This window comes from Ctenocephalides felis, unplaced genomic scaffold (assembly GCF_003426905.1).
Source record: "Ctenocephalides felis isolate EL2017-DRISC unplaced genomic scaffold, ASM342690v1 CF-g0.4_SCAFFOLD_03571, whole genome shotgun sequence".
Taxonomy (NCBI): domain Eukaryota; kingdom Metazoa; phylum Arthropoda; class Insecta; order Siphonaptera; family Pulicidae; genus Ctenocephalides; species Ctenocephalides felis.
The window spans coordinates 68,449,369-68,471,291 of record NW_020539725.1 but is presented as its reverse complement, the minus strand read 5'-3'; the positions used below and the strand labels follow the sequence as shown (position 1 = coordinate 68,471,291).

At 30.1% G+C, this 21,923-nt stretch overlaps 3 protein-coding genes and 1 pseudogene across 3 annotated transcripts in view; 2 read left to right on the top strand and 2 right to left on the bottom strand.

Moving 5' to 3' along the window:
- The window catches only part of LOC113385163 (claspin), a 61,871-nt gene extending 52,969 nt beyond the window's left edge, over positions 1-8,902 (top strand). The window contains exons 2-7 of the mRNA XM_026622984.1: positions 5,583-5,692; positions 5,756-5,840; positions 5,914-5,967; positions 6,039-6,122; positions 6,191-6,355; positions 7,923-8,902. Of these exons, the coding sequence (XP_026478769.1) occupies positions 5,583-5,692; positions 5,756-5,840; positions 5,914-5,967; positions 6,039-6,122; positions 6,191-6,355; positions 7,923-8,902 (1,478 nt within the window). The remainder of the gene's footprint in view (positions 1-5,582; positions 5,693-5,755; positions 5,841-5,913; positions 5,968-6,038; positions 6,123-6,190; positions 6,356-7,922) is intronic.
- On the top strand, positions 1,816-2,729 carry LOC113385168 (annotated as a pseudogene).
- On the bottom strand, positions 2,723-4,430 carry LOC113385164 (dual specificity mitogen-activated protein kinase kinase 6-like). The gene is made up of 7 exons (XM_026622985.1): positions 4,274-4,430; positions 4,096-4,208; positions 3,836-4,032; positions 3,622-3,764; positions 3,421-3,550; positions 3,206-3,349; positions 2,723-3,140 (listed from the first exon to the last, which is right to left on the bottom strand). Exons 1-7 carry the CDS (start codon positions 4,336-4,338, stop codon positions 2,931-2,933), a joined length of 1,002 nt encoding a protein of 333 aa, XP_026478770.1. The 5' UTR covers positions 4,339-4,430; the 3' UTR covers positions 2,723-2,930.
- Positions 8,903-9,331: 429 nt separating the features above from the next.
- Positions 9,332-21,822, bottom strand: LOC113386621 (sodium channel protein Nach-like). Its single transcript, XM_026624388.1, has 13 exons — positions 21,789-21,822; positions 21,543-21,729; positions 21,400-21,453; positions 19,201-19,392; positions 17,391-17,585; positions 17,174-17,327; positions 15,722-15,852; positions 15,573-15,657; positions 15,417-15,502; positions 11,159-11,361; positions 10,927-11,095; positions 9,832-9,929; positions 9,332-9,456 (listed from the first exon to the last, which is right to left on the bottom strand). The coding sequence occupies exons 1-13, from the start codon at positions 21,820-21,822 to the stop codon at positions 9,332-9,334; spliced, it is 1,713 nt and encodes a 570-aa protein (XP_026480173.1).
- Positions 21,823-21,923: the final 101 nt, after the last annotated feature.

The window sequence follows — 21,923 nt, the reverse complement described above, 5'->3', positions numbered from 1 at the left end:
ATTTGCTTTGGATGAACATTTACTAACAGTGACAAACGTTCTTGACCTAAAATTCTTTAGGTCATATTTTTATCTATATATACATATATATATATAATATGTTTAGTTTAAAAATTTCTGATTTCAAATGTGCTATATAAGTAAAAGGAGTAGCTTTTACTTATCTCTTATGCTTACCCAACAGTGCTTTGTGAAAGAGTCTGGTCAGTTTTGATTCTCTAAACGGCACCATTTGCTTAGTTCCATTCATTTGATTCTCTTTAATAATTTTTATACATCTTCCCAGAACATGCAAAGCTGAATTTATAGCCTGAGATTCCTTCAGCCTCATTCCTGTGTGATTTGTATTAGATACTCTTTCCGAACCGGCTAAATCACAGAAGTTAAATCTGCTCACAGTGGCTGTGGTATTATCAGATTTACCAAATATATTGTAAACACACAATGTGATCGACTTGATGACATATTTATTTTTGTTGCCGCATATTGCAGATTTCTTTGACCGTATTTGAGAATTTTGTAAGCTTCTTCGCCACTTCTAATTACAAAAAATAAAATTAACATTAGTATTGATTACTTTATGATTATATTTATTTTTATTACCTGGCTAGTACTTTAGTAAGGCCTTTAACATAGTACGTGGCATGTTTATTTTCCTGCAACTTCAGCTTAGGCCTTGTTTGACCATTCTTTACAGTTTTGGTATCTAGTAGATCATAAACATTTTCATTATAAATTTCAGCAAAGGAAATCCATATGTAAGATCTACAATTTGGTTCTACAATATAATTGGACTGCTTTCCATCGTTGTTCATGGCATCTTCCATACTTGCATAAGCAAGAATGGAACGCCTTTTATTTTGCTGACAGGATTTCAAAATCGTTTCCAAATTTTTTATGTCGGCATTTCTGGCAATATTGCTTAAAATTTCAGCCTCCATATTGTCATTTGGTTTCATATAAATTTTATGTTCGGAGCTTGGTATTAGTTTGAAGATATTAAAAAGAATTCTGGGGACTAACCCTGGTGATTTTATAGTCCCTAATATAGAGTGGGTTTTACCAGCTCCAGATGTACCATAAGCCATAATTGTGGCATTATTGCCTGACAAAAAATCTGTCATCAAGCTGCCCACACATGTATTGTAGACTTCACGTTGTGTTGTGTTCCAGGAAAAACGTTGGAAAATGTGAAAGATTTACCAACGCCACTTTTTGAGTTTTTAATTTCGAAAACTGATTCATCTATTGAAAAGTCTATTAGATCGTTACCTTCTTGGGGGCGTATCCGTAGGAATACCTTTATATTTGAATCTTCAAAGCTCAATCTTTTGCAATTGTCATCCGATTTAAAACCGCCATTGCAGGCAATGACACTAGGGTCTCTTTGAACCGCACCAAAACTATTCATTGTAAAGAATCAGTATTTAAAATATATTTAATATAACGCCTTCGTAATAAAAACACACTATTTAATAAAAATGTTATTATAGATAAAATGCACTGTATAAAATACTATAATTATATTTCTAAGTAAAAAATTAGTTTCAACCGTTTTTGACGTCAGTTAGTACGGCCATCATAACATCACATATATATGAGACTCACCACCAACTTCACCATAGAGCAACAAACTTACCGCCAACTTCACTTTAGAAACGCTAGAAAAAACTGTAAATAACAAATTAAATAATACTAGTAATTGAAAATTTAATAATCACCGAAAAGTACAGATTTTTTTTATCTGTTATTACAATTATTCTATAATAATTTCCTGTTTAAATTTTCCCGCACTTTCTTTCAAACGTCGCGCTGGAGATATGTTGCGCAGCTCCATCTAACCATCGGAAAAGTAACCTGTCGCCATTTTCTATACTCATAGCAAGGTGATCCATTTGACAGGGGATCACAATTTTCTAAAACTAATTTTATTTTAATTATCAAAATGGGTTTCGGAGATTATCCAGCTGAATATAACCCAATGTGCACGGACCGTACGATCCAGCTCGCTATTACGGCAAAGGTAAGTGGTAACATATATATTGGTTAAATCTGTATAAAAGTGCTTACTATAGTTTTTTTCATTTAATACATAAGTTTTCGTTACATGGTGGGTGATATATTGAAAAACTTTACCTAATATGTACCACGCATGTCGAATTTTAAAAAAAAATAATGTTATGTAATATTGAATAATTTTTTGTTATTATGTAATATCTTTTTAGCCGATACTCCTTTGAGTCAAGTAAAGATAGGTGAACTTGGAGCATGGTTTGGCGCAGGAATAAGTCTCCACAAGCTATGGCTGCTTGTGTCAGTCGTGGTATGAGTATTGATAATAGTAGAAAATATTCAAAATCTGTTTCATTGCTTTTTAAACCTAATTATATTGTGTTTATATTAGCTTGGTGGTTGGCAGCACAATATATTCACCCAAGAAAGCTAGCTGGAATTGCAGGATTCTATCAATTGACTGTTGGATCAATGATTTTGTTCTATGCTTTGAACTACGGCAAGATCTGTAAGTTCTTCCAGAACATAATTTAAATTTTAATTTTAATAGCAATATAGTTTATACACGTCTTTTAATTTCAGCTGCTCATAAGAACTACAAATACCACTAAAACCAAACATCTTACGATGGTAGTGTGTCTGTTGATGGCAGAATAAATTTCTAAATGTAAAATCTGTATCAATATACAATTCAATATATTAAATTACACGAGAAATTGAGGTTTTATTTAAACAAAATATACATGTTATATGATGTAAATGATGTTAAATATGATTTTATATATAAATTTTAACATTTGAAAACAAATCTTGCAAGTTTCAGGATTATAACTTACAAAAAATCTAACAGCAGCAAGTTATGTTAACTACATTATTATAATTTATTAGTTTAATACTAAATATTAGTAAGAACAAATTTATTGTACTGTATCAAACGTTAGTATATCTTTCACAAATGATGCAACATCTGTTGGTTTATCTCGATGGGTCACACAAAATTCATGCTGCAATAACTGTTGATAATTGGGTCTACGTTCAAATTGTTTTTGTAAACATTGTTCTATCAAGTTTTCAAATTGTTCACTATATACACCGGCTGGTAAACGAGGAGGATCATCTTTCACAACCTGATGTAAAAAGTAATAAGTAAAAAATCATTTACTGTTTGTTATACATATTTAACAATTTTTACCTGTTTTAGTTGTTCAAAAGGTGTTCCCCATGTATTGTAAGGAAATCTACCAGTTGCCAATTCCAATAAAGAAATACCAAGTGACCAGACATCAGATCTTATATCATAATGTGATGGATCTCCATTGGGATCAATTCTTTCAGGCTGTAAAGAAAAAAGGCTATTACTAACTACTCAGGTAATAAAATAAAACCATTATTTATCAAGATACTTACTGCCATGTATGGTTTACACCCAGCATCAACAGTTTTTGCTATTGAATCAACCAAATATCCACTAATTCCAAAATCACAAATTTTTACATCTCCTTTACGATTTATAAGTATGTTTGATGGCTTTACATCCCTAAAATAATTAAAATTTGTAGTGAAGATTTTTTTAATGATAATTTTTGAGGTCATAGTTGCTGTTACAACCTGTGAATAACTCGTAAATTAGAATGCAGATAGTTTAAAGCACTCACTACACTAAAACAAATTTTGCCCAAAATATCTTCAGGTATACTTCGACCATTTTGATATGCCAGCATATAAAACTGGTCCAACGATTTGTCCATGACCTAAATAAAAGACTTTATTTTATTTAAAATTATTATTATTGTAAATATTATGAATATTTGTATTTTTTTACCTCCATGCAAATCCAAACATCGCCTTCCCTGAATAAGGCACCGTAAAAATGCACTGTATAAGGACAGTCACTTGATCTCATAGATATATCGAGATCCATAAGTAGCCTTTTCTGTTCCTGACTATTTACAGTGGCAGTTATTCTTTTAACTGCCATTACTGTGCCGGAGGGCTTATGGCACATCTTTTCAACAATTCCTTCAATTAAACACATTGAAATTAACCAAACATTAGACAAATTAAAACTGTTTCTATTATTACCATATGCCCCTCTTCCCAAATCACATATTTTTTCCAAATCATCTGCGGCCACAGAGAAATTTCTGTCATCAATTGTAATTGTCGTGCTCTTATCCAAATTTCTCGGTGGCGTTCTATATTAAAAATATCCATTACAATATGCAGTTAATTTTAATAGCAGATTTGTTACAATTCTTACACAGGTTTAGGGACTTCATCAGTCACTTGTAGTTTAAGGTTAGGACGGTTTTTTCGAGAGGCCATTTGGGATTATTGAAATAAAATATATAAAATCACAAGAAATATTTTGCTTTTGTAAACATATTAACACTATAAATAATTATAGAGAATTAACCCTAAATGAAAATTAAATAGGCTTTATATATTATGACATTTCTTTTATTTATGTATAGTTGAGTGTTAAATGTAACATGACACAGTAATGTTTATTTGTTTTTTGATAAAAATAAGTAGTGAATGGTAAATAATTATTTTTTAAAGCTTTTATGTAACATTTTATAAATAAACACTATACAATTTGCAGGTAAATTCCAGGAATTGACAGTTTAGAAGCATGAAGTTGGTCGTGGAAGAATAAAGACGGGCGCACACGATAATAAACTAGTCCTTTCAATGTTAATATTTATCATCAGAGTATTTTTTTAGCCAAATTATCGTATTAAAAACAATAAATATTTGAATTATTTATTTTGTACGTTTTGACAATGTATGTTCGTCATTATTCAGTAAGTTAATACTGAGAAGAGCATCAACATTGTTATAAAAAATATTAAACACAAAACATTTAAATAAAATTAAAGTATGAATAATTTAACACAAATAATAATTTATTCATTACTTATTACCCATATAAAAATTGTTTTAGTTTTATTCAGTAGTGCTTAAAACAGCATTAATTATTTTATTAAATAACTGAGTTTCTGTGAATTTATTGAAAGATGTGACAAATATCGTTAGTGCGCGATGGTCCTAAGCAAAATAACAATGCGGTTTTTGACAAATCAAAAGAAATAAATAAATCTATTAGAAGTTTTAATGTCTATTTATTGAAACAAGGGAATAGTGCAAAAGATCTTTTATGGCTCTGATTTTGATATATTTTAATTTCTAAGTTCCTATACAGTTATTAAATTATACTTGTGCAAAAGCAAATGTCTAAAATGAAAATTAAAAGCAAGAAGGTTATTGCACCGATAAAAATTAAAGAAGAAAAAACTGCTAATAATGGTAAAAGTTTATTAAATATTGTGAAATATGTGAAAGAATGTGCTTTCTTTAATTTGTCTTTAATATTTCAAGCAATTTATATATAAAATTTGTGTCACTTATTCTTTTACGTTTTCAAAAACTTTCTTTTAGAATATAAGTTTTTCACTTTATGTCATTTAAATTTTATATCTTTAGTGAAAATGAAAACATATTAGCTATGAATATTTTATTTATATTTAATCAATATAACAGTTTTTGATAAAGATTTTATTTTTCAGAGTTAAAAGAACTAAGTTTCTATGTGGATGACCGAGTAGCACTAATGCAACAAGTTTTTATGACTATTAAACCTAAAAAATTAAAATCGATGGCTCCTGACTGTTTAAAGGTAAAATAATAATAAACATTTAACAATCTATTAATATTTAACTGGTTTGTTACATCATTACAGGACTTAGAAATAGCGCAAATAAAAGAATTATGCTTAGATGAAGTTTTGGGAATATCTACAAAACGATTGAAGTCTATAATACAAGGTACTGGTAATAAATTTATACACATAAATTTTTTTACATATATTATATACATAATTTTTTTTATTTTGAATAGGTACAAAATGTCCATCGGATACAAACAGTGATTCAGATGTCGGTGAAATAATTGGTTGGTATTTTATCATTACTTCTTGTATTATGTACGAGTGGATAATGAATATTAATAGTATTATTTTTTAGAACACATTTCTCTGGATGAAATATCTTCTGATGATTCAGTCACATTTATGTCGGATGAAGAGAAAAATAAAAAAAATAAACCAGGTAATTACTTGTATATATAAACATTTATTCATTTATTTATTTATTTATCAATTCTATGATTTTTTCAGCAAACAAAGAAATGACAGTTTTAGAATTAGTTGAATTACAAGCTCGGGCTCGTGCAATACGATCTCAATTGGCTTTAGAACCTATTAAAAAAGAAGTTGAGGATTCCGAAGATGAGTACAATGATGTTAATGCAAAGACGAATAGTAAAAGACATGCACCCAAAGGTTGGTCTTAGAAATTTATGTTTGATATATATTTTTATTTTTGTATTTTTATTTATGATCATTATTTGCTTCATGAACTTTGAAATATATCATATTAAACTTGTTATTGTTCTGAATGTGATTTCACTCCGAATCCATATCTATAGAGTATAAATGTTTAAAATACAAATGTATATTAATATATATAGTGGTACCCCGACATACGAGTTTAATTCGTTCGGTGATCGCGCTCGTATATCGAATAGCTCGTATCTCGAAGCAATTTTTTCCATTGAAATGACATTAATTCGTTCTAGCACAGTGGGTTTTGTTAAGTCTTTATGAATATTAAAAATAATTATTAATTTATTATTATTTGTCTATTTTTACTGTTGTGGAAAACAGTTCTGAAAATGAATTTCCTTCACTGAAATTCGATTAGGAAATGATTAATTAAACAAGTTATTTTTTAACTACTCGTAGGGTATGTTATAGTAATCATTGAAAAATCGAAAATGAAATTTTTTACATATCTTTACGTTTCAATGGTTTCTGAACATTTTGGCATACCTTGAAAAAATGGATGTATGTGTGTGTGTATGTGCGCGGATACAAATTTTCGTCGACGATTTCGGGAACACGGATCAACCGATTTGAATAATTCAAAAAACATTCGATTCGTATTGATAAGGAAACTTGTTTATTAGTTTTTGGCGAAGGCAGGTCTAGCCTTTCCGAAGACAAGGGGCAAAAAGGGCCAAAAACGGTCACTCAGTTTTTAAGAGAACGGAGCGTCCGATTTTAATAATTCAAAAAACATTTCACTGGTATTGACAAGATAAAAAACTGATTAAATTTTCGGAAAGGCAGGTCCAGCAGTTATGGACTCTCAATAAAAATAAGTTAAAAAATGTCATTTGGCGGTCAAAAATGTTTATTGGGCATATGTACATCAAATTATCAGATATTTTATAGAGATTTTTAATAATGTGTACACATTATGTGGAAATTTTTTTGGGTTCCATACCAAGATTTTGAATTACGGTACGGGAAGTTCCAGCAATTTGCCTTAAAGCACGATGCCATGCACGACTAGTTATTTTATATTTAATTATCATTTCAATGAAAATACTGTCCTTCACTTTGTATTATATTTTATTTATATATCTAATGTTACTAGTATTTTTTTAGCAGTTGTAACAGATAATGAAATAAAAAAAAATAACTAAAATTTTTCTAGAAATATTTCTTATGGGCTATACAACGTTTCTAGGTTAGTTAATATTATGAGATATAATTTGACTAACTATAAATTAATTTACTATCATAAAACAGCCAAAATATTTCTATGGTAAAAAAGTCATTTTTGAAACAGACGAAATTTTTCATATTTTCATTTTGTCATTAACTCGTATCTCGAATTTTGCTTGTATGTCGAAGCAACCAATCGCTCCTTCGGCAACTCGTATCTCAAAACACTCGTATGTCGGGGTACAGGTATTTATTTATCCCTTTATTTATTTATAACGGTGCTTTATCGAAATATTTGCATTTTGTTACGCATCATTATCAGTCTATACAATTTTAGAACGAGTAACCCAAACTGAAAAAAATGATGATGCGCAACCTGGTCCTTCCACAAAACCAAATCGAAATTACAGGACCAAAAATAATCACGAAATCCTTAACCAACATCCTAAATCACCCGTCAACAATATTACTTCTAATAGTAATATTCCCATAGAAAACGAAGAACGTGTCAGAACATCAGGCTCTGAAAAATCGGTGCACGGATGTAGACGTTCTAGAAAAAAGAAAAAAAGTCACTCGAAACGAACTTTATCAAACGATAATAGAACCAGACAGATCGAGCCGAGCAGTAAACAAAGTTTGAAAGTCAACGTATCTTTTAATGAACAAGTTGACAAGGATGATGATGAAATTAATTTGTATGTGAGTGATACTGAGAAGCAGGAGCTGCTCAGTGATGCTGTAACTAATAGAAGGACATCAAAGAACTCGGAAAGTGATATTTCAATAGTCGATTTGAATAATTCACCATTGATTATATCGAGTGAGAATGAAAATGATTTCAAGGATGATAGGGAAGATGGTGAGTTGGATTTGGAGGAACCAACGTTAGACATCAAGAAAGAATTGATCGACGACGATGGTAATAAGGATAAAAAAATTATTACCAAAAACGTCGATTCCCAATCCAATGATGATTTATCTTCCGACGAGGAAGCTTTGGAAGAAAATACAGACTGGAAAGCCCGATGGATAAATAGCGATAAAGTCAAAAAAGTTCTGGTAACAAGCAAATTATGCAGTAGCATCAAGAAAAAACAAAAGTCTTCACAAAGTGCAAAAAATGATACAAATACAAATGATACTACAGCTCCATCTGTGGTTGAAGAATCTCAACCCGGGCCAGAACGTGTTGAAATCACTGGATCCATTGAAGAATTTGAAAAGTTGACTTGTATTAATAAGGAGAACAAAAATGTAGATGCCGAGGTTGATGGTAAAAAGAAAGCAGAGGATCAAACACAATCTAGTACGTAAGAGATATTTATTTAATAAATTTTATATATACATAACTATATGTATTTTTATTCATTACAATTTTATTAACATTTTTTTGCCTAGCCGAGGGTTTCTCAAACTTTTGTTCTTTGGAACCCCATTTACGATTGCGAGTTTTTTTTGGCAACCCCATTTATGATTCCGAGTTTCTCGACGACCCCACACATATAAAAAAATACATTAATATTTTGCAATGATTCATTTATTTGGTAACGATAGAGACAGACATATACATAAGAAAATATATAGTTTAAGAATTTGTTGAGAACATACAAAAATCAAGACGTGGTATTATAAAATGATATAAATATTTGACAATAAAATCTCTCGCGACCCCAAAATTTTTTCACGCGACTCCGTTTGGGGTTGCAACCCATAGTTTAAGAAGCCCTGGCCTAGCCTATTAATTTATTGTTTATTCTTTTTCTTCATATAATAAGTTCCATATACTCGTACAGTGAAATAATAAATTAGCTCAACAAAGCTTAGCAAACTGGCACCTACAAATAATGATGTTGTACCTCCCATGGATACTGAAAAATTTAAAATAAAACAGAACCTATTTCAAAATTTTAAATCCATATGATAAAACGTTATAAGGACTTGCTTTGATTATTTTTATGCAGAACATACTAAAATATTAGAGGCCTTCGACTGGTGGTTCAATTATAAAAGTTTTTTAGCAATCAGCAATGTTTTTAGGAAATTCTCGGTGTATGTTTTAGGAACATGCTCGGTATTTATTTTTAAATCATGTGTAACATTTTCTACAATATTGAATAATCTGTAAAATTTTCTACATCAATTTATGTATCGACTGTTGATAATTCTTTTTGACGATTTTGATTATGGCTAGAAGTAGTTCTCAGACTCCTTATTTAAGGGAAGGAAATAAAAGGGCAACTTACCGACCAAATCCAATTTTCCTCTGACGACTTGTCTGCGATATCTTTCTGTCGGCAATGATTGTATAGAAATTTCTACTTGGGCTATCGGATTATCAGATCTGAAAATTTTTAAAGTTTATTGGTAATTTTATAATCACTAATAAAAATAATAGTCATTGTTCAAGTTATAGTAATCGTGAAAAAATGAAAAATGAAAATTTTTATATATTTACGTTTCAAAGGTTTCTGAACATTTTGGCATAAATTAGAAAAAATGGATGTATGTGTGTGCGTATGTATGTCGAGATACTAATTTTTGTCGACGACTTTGTGAACACGGATCAACCGATTTGAATGATTCAAAAACATTCGATTTGTATTGATGTGAGACTGCTGATTAGTTTTTGGCAAAGGCAGGTCCAGACGTTTCGGAGATACGGAACAAAAAGTGACCAAAAGAATTTGCGAGAACGGTGCATCAGATTAAATTGATTCAAAATAGGCGGGCATCTGATTAGATTGATTCAAAATATACGTGATCGTTAGTTTTTGACAAAGACAGGTCTACCTGTTTTGGAGATACAGAGCAAAAAATGCTAAAAATTACTGTTTTTAAGAAAATGGAGAATTCGATTCGAAAGATTCAAAAAACAAAAGATTGCTTGTATGAAGTGTGAAGAAATTAGTTTTTGGGAAGGGAAAAAAATTTCAATGTTTTTTTATTGATATAGAAAATGTTTAGCTAAAATTCTAAAGCTCACTTATATACTTCAAGTAAATAATTTTAACTTTGAAATTTCTTCTTTGTAATCATTAAAAATATGAGATAAGGTCCTTTATTCTAATTCAGCTTGATTAAGTTTTATTCATTTACTTGTTATGTGAACACGTATGAATGTCGTCGTCCAATTTATAAGTTCTTATATTTTGTATATAAAATACGAATAATGAAAGTTACAATATTTATAATAATATATTTGAAAGCATTTAAAATTCCTCGACTATTTTATTACGGTAAGGAAAGGTCCAGAAATTTGCCTTAAGGCACGATGGCACTAGATTTTTAGTGGACTTACACAATTTTCAAAACATAGGTCTACTTATTATTCTACTCACGGTATCAGACTTTCTTGCCGAACTGATATATCGACTTCTGTGCAGGACGGCAGACAATCGCAAACCAGCCCTTTACGTATTTGCGACCATCTCGCAACGACAGCTGCCAATTTGTCATTGTTTTGATTAAGGCAAACCAGACCGGTCATGTTACAATGTATGCGCTGAGCTGCAAACAAAAAATTATGAAATAAATTTTGTTCTATGATTTTTCAACTAATCTTTTACTTACGTGCATTCGGCATAAGGTGACTGGTGCATTTGCACATCCTGAGTTGGGCTTCTCTCCTGCACTGTACTATGCAGGCGCTGTAACTGTAGGCGGCGTGGCTGTCCATGCCGTGATTTTCTTCTGGAAAACGACAACGTCTTTGGCTGATGGACACGTCTTTTACGCCTTCCTCGTTTGCTATGTTGAAAACAGAGATTTTTCTCCTAGAAAATATATGTATAATACTCATTCCCAGCTAAATTTTCAATTCGATGGTAATAGATATTTCAAGTTTTTTAAAACATTGTTTACTAATCTGTAGGGTAAGTTATAGTAATAGCAAAAAAAATCTAAAATGAAAATTTGTATATATCTTTAAGTTTCAGCGGTTTATGAACATTTGGCAAACCTTAGTAAAAATTGGTATAGGTGTGTGCGTGTGTATATGTGCGGATACAAATTTTTGTCGACAATTTCGGGAACACTGATCAACCGATTTGAATAATTCAAAAAACATTTTACTTGTATTGACAAGATCAAGAACTGATTAAATTTTTGGGAAGGCAGGTCTAGCGGTTATGGGCTCTCAATAAAAATAAGTCAATAAAAATGTCATTTGGCGGTTAAAAATGTTCATTGGACATATGAACATCAAATTATCAGATATTTTATAGAGATTTCAATAATGTGTACACATTTTGTGTAAATTTTTGTATGGGTTCCGTACCAAGATTTTGAATTACGGTACGGGAAGTTTCAGCAATTTGCCATACACCCCACTAGTTTTTACATATCTTTACGTTTCGAAGCTTCCTTTCAAACCGATAAAATAGATATGTTTTGTGTATGTATGTATTTCTGTGTGTGTATGCATGTGCGGATACAATTGTTTGTCCACAATTTCGAGAACACGGATCAACCGATTTGGTTTAATAAATATTCGATTTCTATTGCTGATTAGTTTTTGGAAAAGGCAGGTCTACCCCTTTGGAAGGCACAGAGCGAAAATGAGAGGTTTCTTAAGGAAACAGAACATCCCATTTGAAATATTTATAATACATAACATTCGATTTCTATTGTTGATTAGATTTTGGCAAAGGCAGGTCCACCCGTTTAGTAGAATCACAGCAGAAAAATCTCAGAAAAGACAGTTTTTTTTAGAAAACGGAATCCGATTTGAAATATTATTTAAACATTTTACTTGTATTGACGAAATGAAGAACCAATTAGGTTTTTGGGAAGGCAGGTCATGCTGTTTTGGAGATGCAGCAGAAAAAAATTGCAAATTCGTTGGTGAAATTTGATCTTTACAAATCATTATTAATAATTCATGCACAAATATAATTATTGTGATAAACAGATATACAATTCGATAGGTTTGCAGGTAGACAGGTAAACCGATAGAAAAGTTGGAAAGAAGAAAAGTAGACAGGTGAGCATATTGGAAGTTATAACTGGTAGACAGGTAGACTGGTAGGCAGCTACACAGGTAAATAAGCAATTATGTGAAAATATAGAAATTGAGATAGGTAGACAGATAAAGTTGTATAATGATATACAAATACACAGGTGGACAGATAAAGTTGTATAATGATAGAGAGATGCCAGGTCGACTGATAAATTGATAGATAAGTAGGAAGGTAGACAGGTAGACAGGCAGACAGGCAGACTGGTATAAAAGTAGACGAGCAGTCGGGTAAACAGGTATACTGGAATAAATGTAGACTAGTAGACTATATAAAAAAAATGATAGAACCTAGTAATTTTTATAGTTCGTTTCGTGATAAAAAGTATATTTTGAAATAAAAATATATTAAAAAAATTTATTATTTCGGTTAATTGAATTAGAATTACTTCATACATTTCACAGGTTTTAAATAAAATACATTAATATTCTATTACTTTCAAAAAATATTTTTGTCTGATTTTTTTTTTATAAATCTGATTGTTCCCGTTACCGTTGCCAAAATACTTTAAATATAAATTAAAATCAAATACATTTTTACACCAACCAGAGGGCACTTTCATTCACAATATCGATAGTTTGACAAACCTTCAATGGATTTGTTTACCAACAGACGTTCTCATCTTTACATTGCCTAATGTCTATGGATAGTTGACCTTATGACAAATTTTGAGGTTTTGACTTCAGTTGCAGTCTGCCTTCGGCAGGCTCCACATCAACGGCGCGTCGACCCGGGGCGCCAAAGCAACCCGGGTTGATTTTGTCGTTGTATGTTCGAGATGCCGAAATTAGCAGGACAGTATTAGTGAAATTTTTAATTGTTTGTGCTTTGAATTCTTGGATAACTGAATGTGATATGTAAGTATTATTTATGAATATATTTTGTTTGTTGAACCCTCCTGAAACGCGATTTCTGTACTACGCGGAGCTTTAACACGGTTTTTGTTTGCGTACGTGCCTTGACGTTGACTGTAGTTGTTATTAATATATAACATTCCGATTATATACATTTAATATTATAATTATTTTTGTATTTAATAAAGCAAATAGATTACTGTAAAACCTGTTTTTGTGCAGTTTTGGCTTTAATTGCATAATACATTAGTAAACTCGCTCGACATGCACTTTGTATGCAGAATTTTATTCATGACTCACGTCTACAAAATTAAATAGTTTTATAAATTCTTTAGGTCTAATTTAATTTTATTATTCAATTGAAAGCTATTTCATAAATCATTGATATATTTCTTAGGTACGGCGAAAAATATTTTTTTTTAGGGGTTGCATTATATTTTTATGCCCATAAAATATATTAGGTAACATCTTTGTATATATCTTACAAAGAGGTTTTTTATATGTAGGAATTTATGTATTATTTTTTAATTTATATATATTTTAATTAGTTTTGTATTATTTTTTTTTAATAATTGCTATTTTTCAGGTGATTGTGATTTTTAAGAACAATGGGATCTTCTTACTGACCCGTTGACAATTACAAGTGGAAAATGAGACAAAGGTATGTAATAATTATATTATTAATAATGATATATTAATTTGTTATTAATATATCAGCAATGCATGTATATTTCATTTTGATGAATTTGAAGATTTTAATGAATTAAATTATTGAGCAATCTATAGATCATTTGCATTCATTCTGTTATTTTTATTTTTACAATCTGTCTATATAGAAATACAACATAGAATTTTAAAAGAATAACCAGGTGGTTCACCTTTTATTAATGTACTAAATTGTGTCTCAATTAAAATTTTGGTATTATTCTGTTAAATGACTTACGAATTGCATCGCATTTTGTTCAGCTGCAGAAACTGAATAGTTTGTTTGTGTGTGTATGTGTGCAATTTATTTTGATATGAATTTTTGGTCATTGAAGAACATATATTCATAATGATATCGAAATTTATTTTTTCAAAATATTTTTGAAGCAATTTTTAAAACAAAGTTCCAGCAATTTGCCTTAAGGAACAATGCCATACACCACTAGTTATCATTGAAGTTCTCAGATACAAATTTACAAAAATTTGTCTTTACAAATTGCTCGGTCGTTTTGCTATATTTAGAAAATAATTGATTATTATCTTATTGAACGCGAACAACAACCAAAAAATCGATTTTTTTAGAAATATTGAAATTTTGGAAATTGTTTTAAAATTTCGATTTTTTTTTAGAATATTTTGAAAATAACTAATTTTTGAGAAAACGGAGTATGCGATTCAAAAAACTTGATGACAAAAATATTGTTTTTGGTAAATTTTGTTTTTGTTTCAAATTTTTTTTTTAATATCCAAAATTTTTTTTGTGAACTGAATTTTATTCTTCGAATATTTCATTATGGTACGAAAAGTTCCAGCAATTTGTCTTAAGGCACGATGCCATACACCACTAGTTATTATTGAAGTTACACAGAAAAGTGTAACATATCGTTATTTATAGGTCTGTCTTTTTTGGTTAAAAATTTTGCTTTACAAATTGCCCGGTCGTATTGACAATATTTAGAAAAAATTGATCACATAAGAAAAAAAGACCAATTCATACGTTTAACTGTATTTTTATATTTATGGAATAATAAACAAAAAAATCATTTTTTTTAAATATTGTAATTTTTGAAAATATTTTTTTTTAAATTTTGATGTTTTTTGACAATTTTGAAGGTTTTCGATTATTTTGAAAATAACCAATTTCTGATGAAAACATTAACTTTTTTCTCCGAAATTTTATAATGTTGTGTATCAAATTCGAATTCCTTTTCTAAACAACTATCTTTTAAACTAAATTTACATCTTACAACTTACTCATAATTGGCATAAGGAGTTACAACAATATAATCCGACTTTGAAGTAATCACTGTAGGAACCTCTTCTTCGCCCAATATAAAAATCTAAAAAATTTACCATGACATCAAAATTTTAAATATAGATTCTTCTCACACATTTCAAGTAAATACTTACATTTGCTTCGGTCAGAACTTGGAAATTCAACTTACCAGCTCCTGAAACTGAATTACTGATCATTGGTGTCCTGTGGGTAGGATTACTGAAATTGAAAAAGTAGTATTGATTATCTAGTCGTATCATAATTTGTGTAAATATATGCTTACTTGGATTGTAAGGAATTTACCCCATAGCAAATTCCTAGCTCGGTTTGCATCTCCTGGAAAAATTCGCAGCAATCAAATTCCTCTTGGTTCCAAGTGCAATTTTGGACTGTTTTGAGACACTTGCTTCGTATCTGGATAACAAATGCTTTATGAAAACTATTTTATTAACTTCCCGAAGGAAAAGTTTATATTTTCTTAAAAAAATCCGATTCGCTAATTTTATGCTTTCTGGACGTTTCAAGCCATTCGCAATCGAATGAGACCATATTGGGAAAAAGTATGTGTGTGCGCGTGTATGTGAAGTGTTTTTTTTCGTAAACCGACGTATTCTCAAAAACGACTGGACCGATTTCAAAAATTCAAAAGCCATTCGATGTATCGCGATGAGGACTAGCATTTATCAATTTTGCGCGACGATCAGCCAAGCCGTTTTTTTGTAAATAGCAGAAAAGTGAAAAAATTTTCGTCCACGTTTTAGCTCGTAATTCTGAATCGATTTTGAAAATTCAAAAACCGTTCGAAAGATATTAGTTGGGAATCGTGCTGATAGTTTTGGTAAAGATCGGCCGGGCCGTTTTCTGTAATAAAGTGTAAAAGAATGTTTTTCGACGGTTTTTATCATTTTTTTAGGCGGTAGATACCAAGTCTTATAGATCATACTAAAATATTACGGCCATACGACAAGTCTTTCAATTTTAACCCTTTCGACTCGGATGCCGCCGCTGCGGCGGCATAGTCATTTTACCGTTGCGCTCGGATGCCGCCACTCCGGCGGCATGATATGTTTTACCGTTAAGTTCGGATGCCGCCGCTCCGGCGGCAAATCGTGTCGGCGACGACTCGTCGCAAACTAAACTTACATTTAATTTTTTTTTTATTTTTTAAAAATTAATTTACTATTACATTAATTTATTGATTGATTTATTAATTTTATAAATAAATATATAACAAAATTTACGATTGAAATTATGGAAAAAAATCACAAAAAAACATTATAGTGTTATAGTGTTATTTATTAAGTACAACTGTCGGTTGTATTTGTTATACCAAAACATATCTTGAGTTATAGAACCAAAATCCGTAATAGTTGGGTTATTACTATGTTAGCATTTTGCAAAAAAAAATCCTTACTTGCTTTTTTATAACTTCATATATACTTGGTATAACGATGGTTGGTCTCAATGCACATACTAAACCATTAAAGTCCTACGGAAACTGGTTCAATTATAAAAATTATTGATTTGTGAAAATTTGCTTTTAGAAAATACCCCGCGTTAACGTGTTCATTCGTTTTCAATTATATGTAATAAATCCACTAGGGATACTTTTAATAACTCATAAATTAATTTATTTTTTATTGATTAAGTCGATTATTTACACATATTGGGAAGTTCATATAACTTGCCTCAAGGATAAATACCAATACCAACTAGTTTCAAGGTTGTATTTTACCTTGTTAGCAACTATGCTAAAATTTCCATAAATACAATTCGGATCTGGATCTTCTGCTCCGCACAAATGTATGGTGTGATAGGATTCGCCTCGGAAATATGCCAGTTCTGTTAAAATTTCTTCAAGGGTGTAGTCGTGGTCTTCGCCCCACAATCTTAGAAAAGAAATATAAATTTTATAATTATTTCAAAATATTTTCATTATTATTTTATCTTACTCTTCGGCCACGTCCTCAACCCCGTCCATATTTTTGGTTTCGCATAAGACGACTGCCGGAAAATGAGTGTCCCAATCTCTATAAGAAGTTTCCACCACGAAGGAAATTGCATTGTTGTAATATGCATCTAAGGATGACAGGATCAGGATTACTGATCCTACCCAGGACATGCACACGCATACTATCCAGAATGATCTGAGGGGAAAGTAAATTTGTTTTGGACGTGAATGCTATAGCATTCAAATTTTAAAGTCAATGATTTTTAAATGATTTAACTTTACGTTTTGGTATTTATTATACCTGTAATGACTAACTGATTTTTAGGTATTTTCGTATTTTATCTTTTTCTGTAGTCACAAATTAGTTTGGGCACATTGTGTAAAATTGAAGCGCAATACTTGACGTGGATGCTATAAGCATTCATTTAGTATATAACGAATATAGTATGATAATAGTGTTTTTGTATTATCTTTTCCCGTTGCCACTAATTAGTTTATGCAAACACATTGCGTAAAATAGAAGCGTATTACTTGACGTGGATGCTATAGCATTCATTTAGTATTAGGTTATCAAATATCTCCCTTCCGTCTTTTTGTATTATAAACCAAGAGCAAAAAAGCGGAAGGGAGATATTTGACATATAATGAATATAGTATGATAATAGTATTTTTGTATTATCTTTTTATGTAGTCACTAATTAGCTTTTGCAAACACTTCGCGTAAAATAGAAGCGTAAAACTTGACGTGGATGCTATAGCATTCATCTAGTATATAACGATTGCGATATGATAACAGTATTTTTGTATTATCTTTTGCCGTAGTCACTAATTACCTTGTACAAGCACTTCGCGTAAAATAGAAGCGTAATACATGACGTGGATGCTATAGCATTCATATAGTACATAATGAATAAAATATGATAATCTGACTACTTTTATAAACGTTGTTTAATCAAATTTTGGATATTACAACAAATTTAAAAATAAAACGATTTGTCAATTTTTGTGCAGAAATGTTCTAATTTATTTTTAAATTCTAAAATTTCTAATTTTTGTAGCATAAAATTGAAAGTCCTTCATACATTTTATTTTATTTTTTATAATAATGTAATCAATGCAACATACATTTGAATCTCACAGATATTTGTAAGAAAGTTGTGTTGTTTTATTGAAGATTATTTCGAATATAAAAATATTTTGTTGTGTTATCGTCGACTTTTTTATTGAGAAATGTTTGAATTTACAATTTTTAATTTCGAAAGTCGATTACAGAACTCGGTAATAGACCAAAAATTATTTTTTGCAACCAAAAATTTAATTAGTTTTTGTAATTTGTACTACTTAGATTTTGTGGAACTCAATTGTCAGCTCAAGTATTCTAAAAAACTCTTTTCTTTTCTTCTGGGTGGGATTGCTTGTTTTTTTCAGCTTGATCCTTTTTTATTCAAGTTTTGAAAAATTGTCATGTTTTTTATAAAAATATAATTCTCCGAAAATTTAAATTACGAGTAATATGCATGCTTTCACATAAATGTGATTTATAAGCGTTTAATAGGGTTATTTGTACTTATAAGCTATTGATAGTTGAATATCAAGTATTGAAAATTATTCATTGTCACTTAAACTTGGGATATTACTGTGTTTGTTTTGACACGATTTGACAAATTTTCAAAAAATGCCACGTTCTGAATAAATAAATTTATTAATTAAATAATAAATTTTAAAAATCGTTCATTTGTTTTGTTAACAGATCTGTTAACATCGATTTGTTAACAGATTTTAGTTTATGAAAATATTTTCCTTAATGTTACCTTTCAGTCCAATGAAGTGTTTCATCAGCAATGTACCTGGCACCATGCAGGGTGCAATTTTTTAGGTAATCACTTAACACTGCCATAAATTTGCGAACAATTGATTGCATTTGAAAATTATAGAAATATTTGTACCTATCTTCATTGAAAAATAATCCAATTAAAATGACCTTCTGATCGTAAATGTTTTTACTAAAATAACCAGACTAATTTTAATAAACTGTTCACGAAATTCAAAATTGCACTGCAATTTAATTTTGATTTTTAAACATAATGATTCTAGAAGAAGTTACTTTTGTATTATCAGATATGTGTATATGTATTTTTCTATATATTCAACAATTTTTGGTATAATTTATGTTAGTGAAAATAATACTTTACTAAGTAATGCAAAAATAATAGACACTTCTAGAAATAATAGAATCGTTCCAAACAAATTACGAATATGAGATTTTTATCAATCGTGGGAAATCAAAATGTGATACACGCTAGACATCGATTTATTAATATGATTCTGAATGATTTGATTATTTAGTTATCATAATGTGTATCTTAATTTGCATTGATATGGATGGGACAGAAAAATGTCGGAATAAAATTCTATATTTTGCTAAAGTATTTTTTTTTTCATTTCCCGAAGTTGCGCAGTTAAAAAAAATTATCTTGGCATAATATAACATTTAATATCTGGCAAAAGTAAATGTTTTAGCCGTAAATCTGTTTAAGTCATTTTGAATCTTTTCACAACAAAATTGGAAAAATATGTTTGTGTGCGACACAATTTGATCTTTTGATAGCATTCCCAAAACAGCTAAACCGATTTTAAATATTTTAAAGCCATTTGACGGAATTTGGTAATGAGGCCTAGTCGTTTCATGGTCGTTTCTTCAAAATTAGCAGAAAAGTTCCAAGTATTTAGTCATATGTAGATATTCATTTTTTTAATTTACTCTTTGTATTATATTTAATTGAATAATCAGAATTACTTAGCATTTTATATTATGCATCATTACAAATTTATTTTACTAATTGTATTTTCAAGTTCTACTTCTACTCTCATAATCTTCAACAATTTTCTCAGTTGTATCCCTCATCTTAAGTTATTGTCGAGATTCGTCTACTTTTGGGTTTCCTACTTTTCTTTTTCATATAATTTGTTTTGATTTTATTGATTATTGGCTCAATAATCATAATGTAAACAAATTCAAAGGCTGTCAGTAAACTGGCTCCTCCGAAAATGCTGATCAACGATCCCAAATTACCTAAAATAAAAAAATACTAATTAACACTTTCCTGAGTATTAAAAGTTCTAGCAAGGTAAAAAAACTAAGCCATTTTATTTTCGAATTGCTTGTTATATCCGAACATTGTTTATAAGCGTAGTCAGATTATCTTATTTTAATCGGTATATACTAGATGAATGCTGTAGCATCCACGTCAAGTATTACGTTTCTATTTTACGCAAAGTGCTTGCCTAAGGCAATTAGTGACTACAAGAAGAGATACGATAATACGAAAATACTATTAACATATTTTAATCGTTATGAATGCTATAGCATCCACGTCAAGTATTGTTCTTCTATTTTACGCAATTAGGTTGCTCAAGATAATTAGTGACTACAGGAAAAGATAAGATAATATGAAAATACCTAAAGAATTACTAAGTCAAAAGTAATTACTATCTGAAAAACGTTTTAAAAGTTTGAATGCTATCGCATCCATGTCATTCCGCTTCACAATGAAAATGTTAATATATTTATATATATAGCATATTATTTATGATGATGAGTAATTATCGATTGCTTAATACTTTCAAGTCATTCTGAATTGTTTGACACCAAATTTGCAAAAACTCTAAATGATCCAAAATTTGACTTTCGTCCGAGTTTTCTCAAAAACGGCTGCACCGATTTAAAAAATTTAAAAACTATTTGATGAAACTAAGGCTGTTAGTCCTGAAAAACTGTCAAACGCAAGTCCTTATCGAGTTACATCGAATGGCTTTGAAATTTTTAAAATTTGGTCTAGCCAAAAGTCGTCTATAGGTAAAAAATTGACTCACACAAACACTCATACTTTTTCCAAATTTGGTCTTATTTGATTTAAGGAACTAGATGAGGACTAGCAGTTGTTTTTTGTACTTACTTAAAGTTCCGTACCAGGTGAACAATGCTTTTTGCATGTACACAATCGTCTGACCTTCTTGAAAGAAAACGTGAACTACATTTAGGTCTGTCTTGTTTTTCGTATCTCCTGTAAAATAAATATTGATAAATACCAAAATTTTATTCAATTTTTTTCAAAAATCTAATTGTTCATGAAATGGATGTTTGAGATCTTACTCCAAGTCGAAGCTTGGAAAATGCGTTTTGATTTTTTTCATCGAAGACCCATCAAAAGAAATTTCGCTTCCTTGTACTTGATAGTCAACAGATTGACAAGAAGGTTTACAATGGTCACATACTAAAGTATCTTTATCGTCAGTTCCACCTTCGACTACTTTTACTGATCTTATTGCCATCCATTTTGCTAAAATGGTAAAATATACACATTTTGGTAATATTGATTTTGTAAATCTAATTACTTACCTCTAAATTGACTGAGACACAGAAGATCATCCATATCACATTCCTTTCCAGTTGTATTAAATCGAAATGAAATGGTAGACAACCACAATGATGCAGAATGTCGTCTAATTTGCAATCCAGCAAACAATCTCCAAA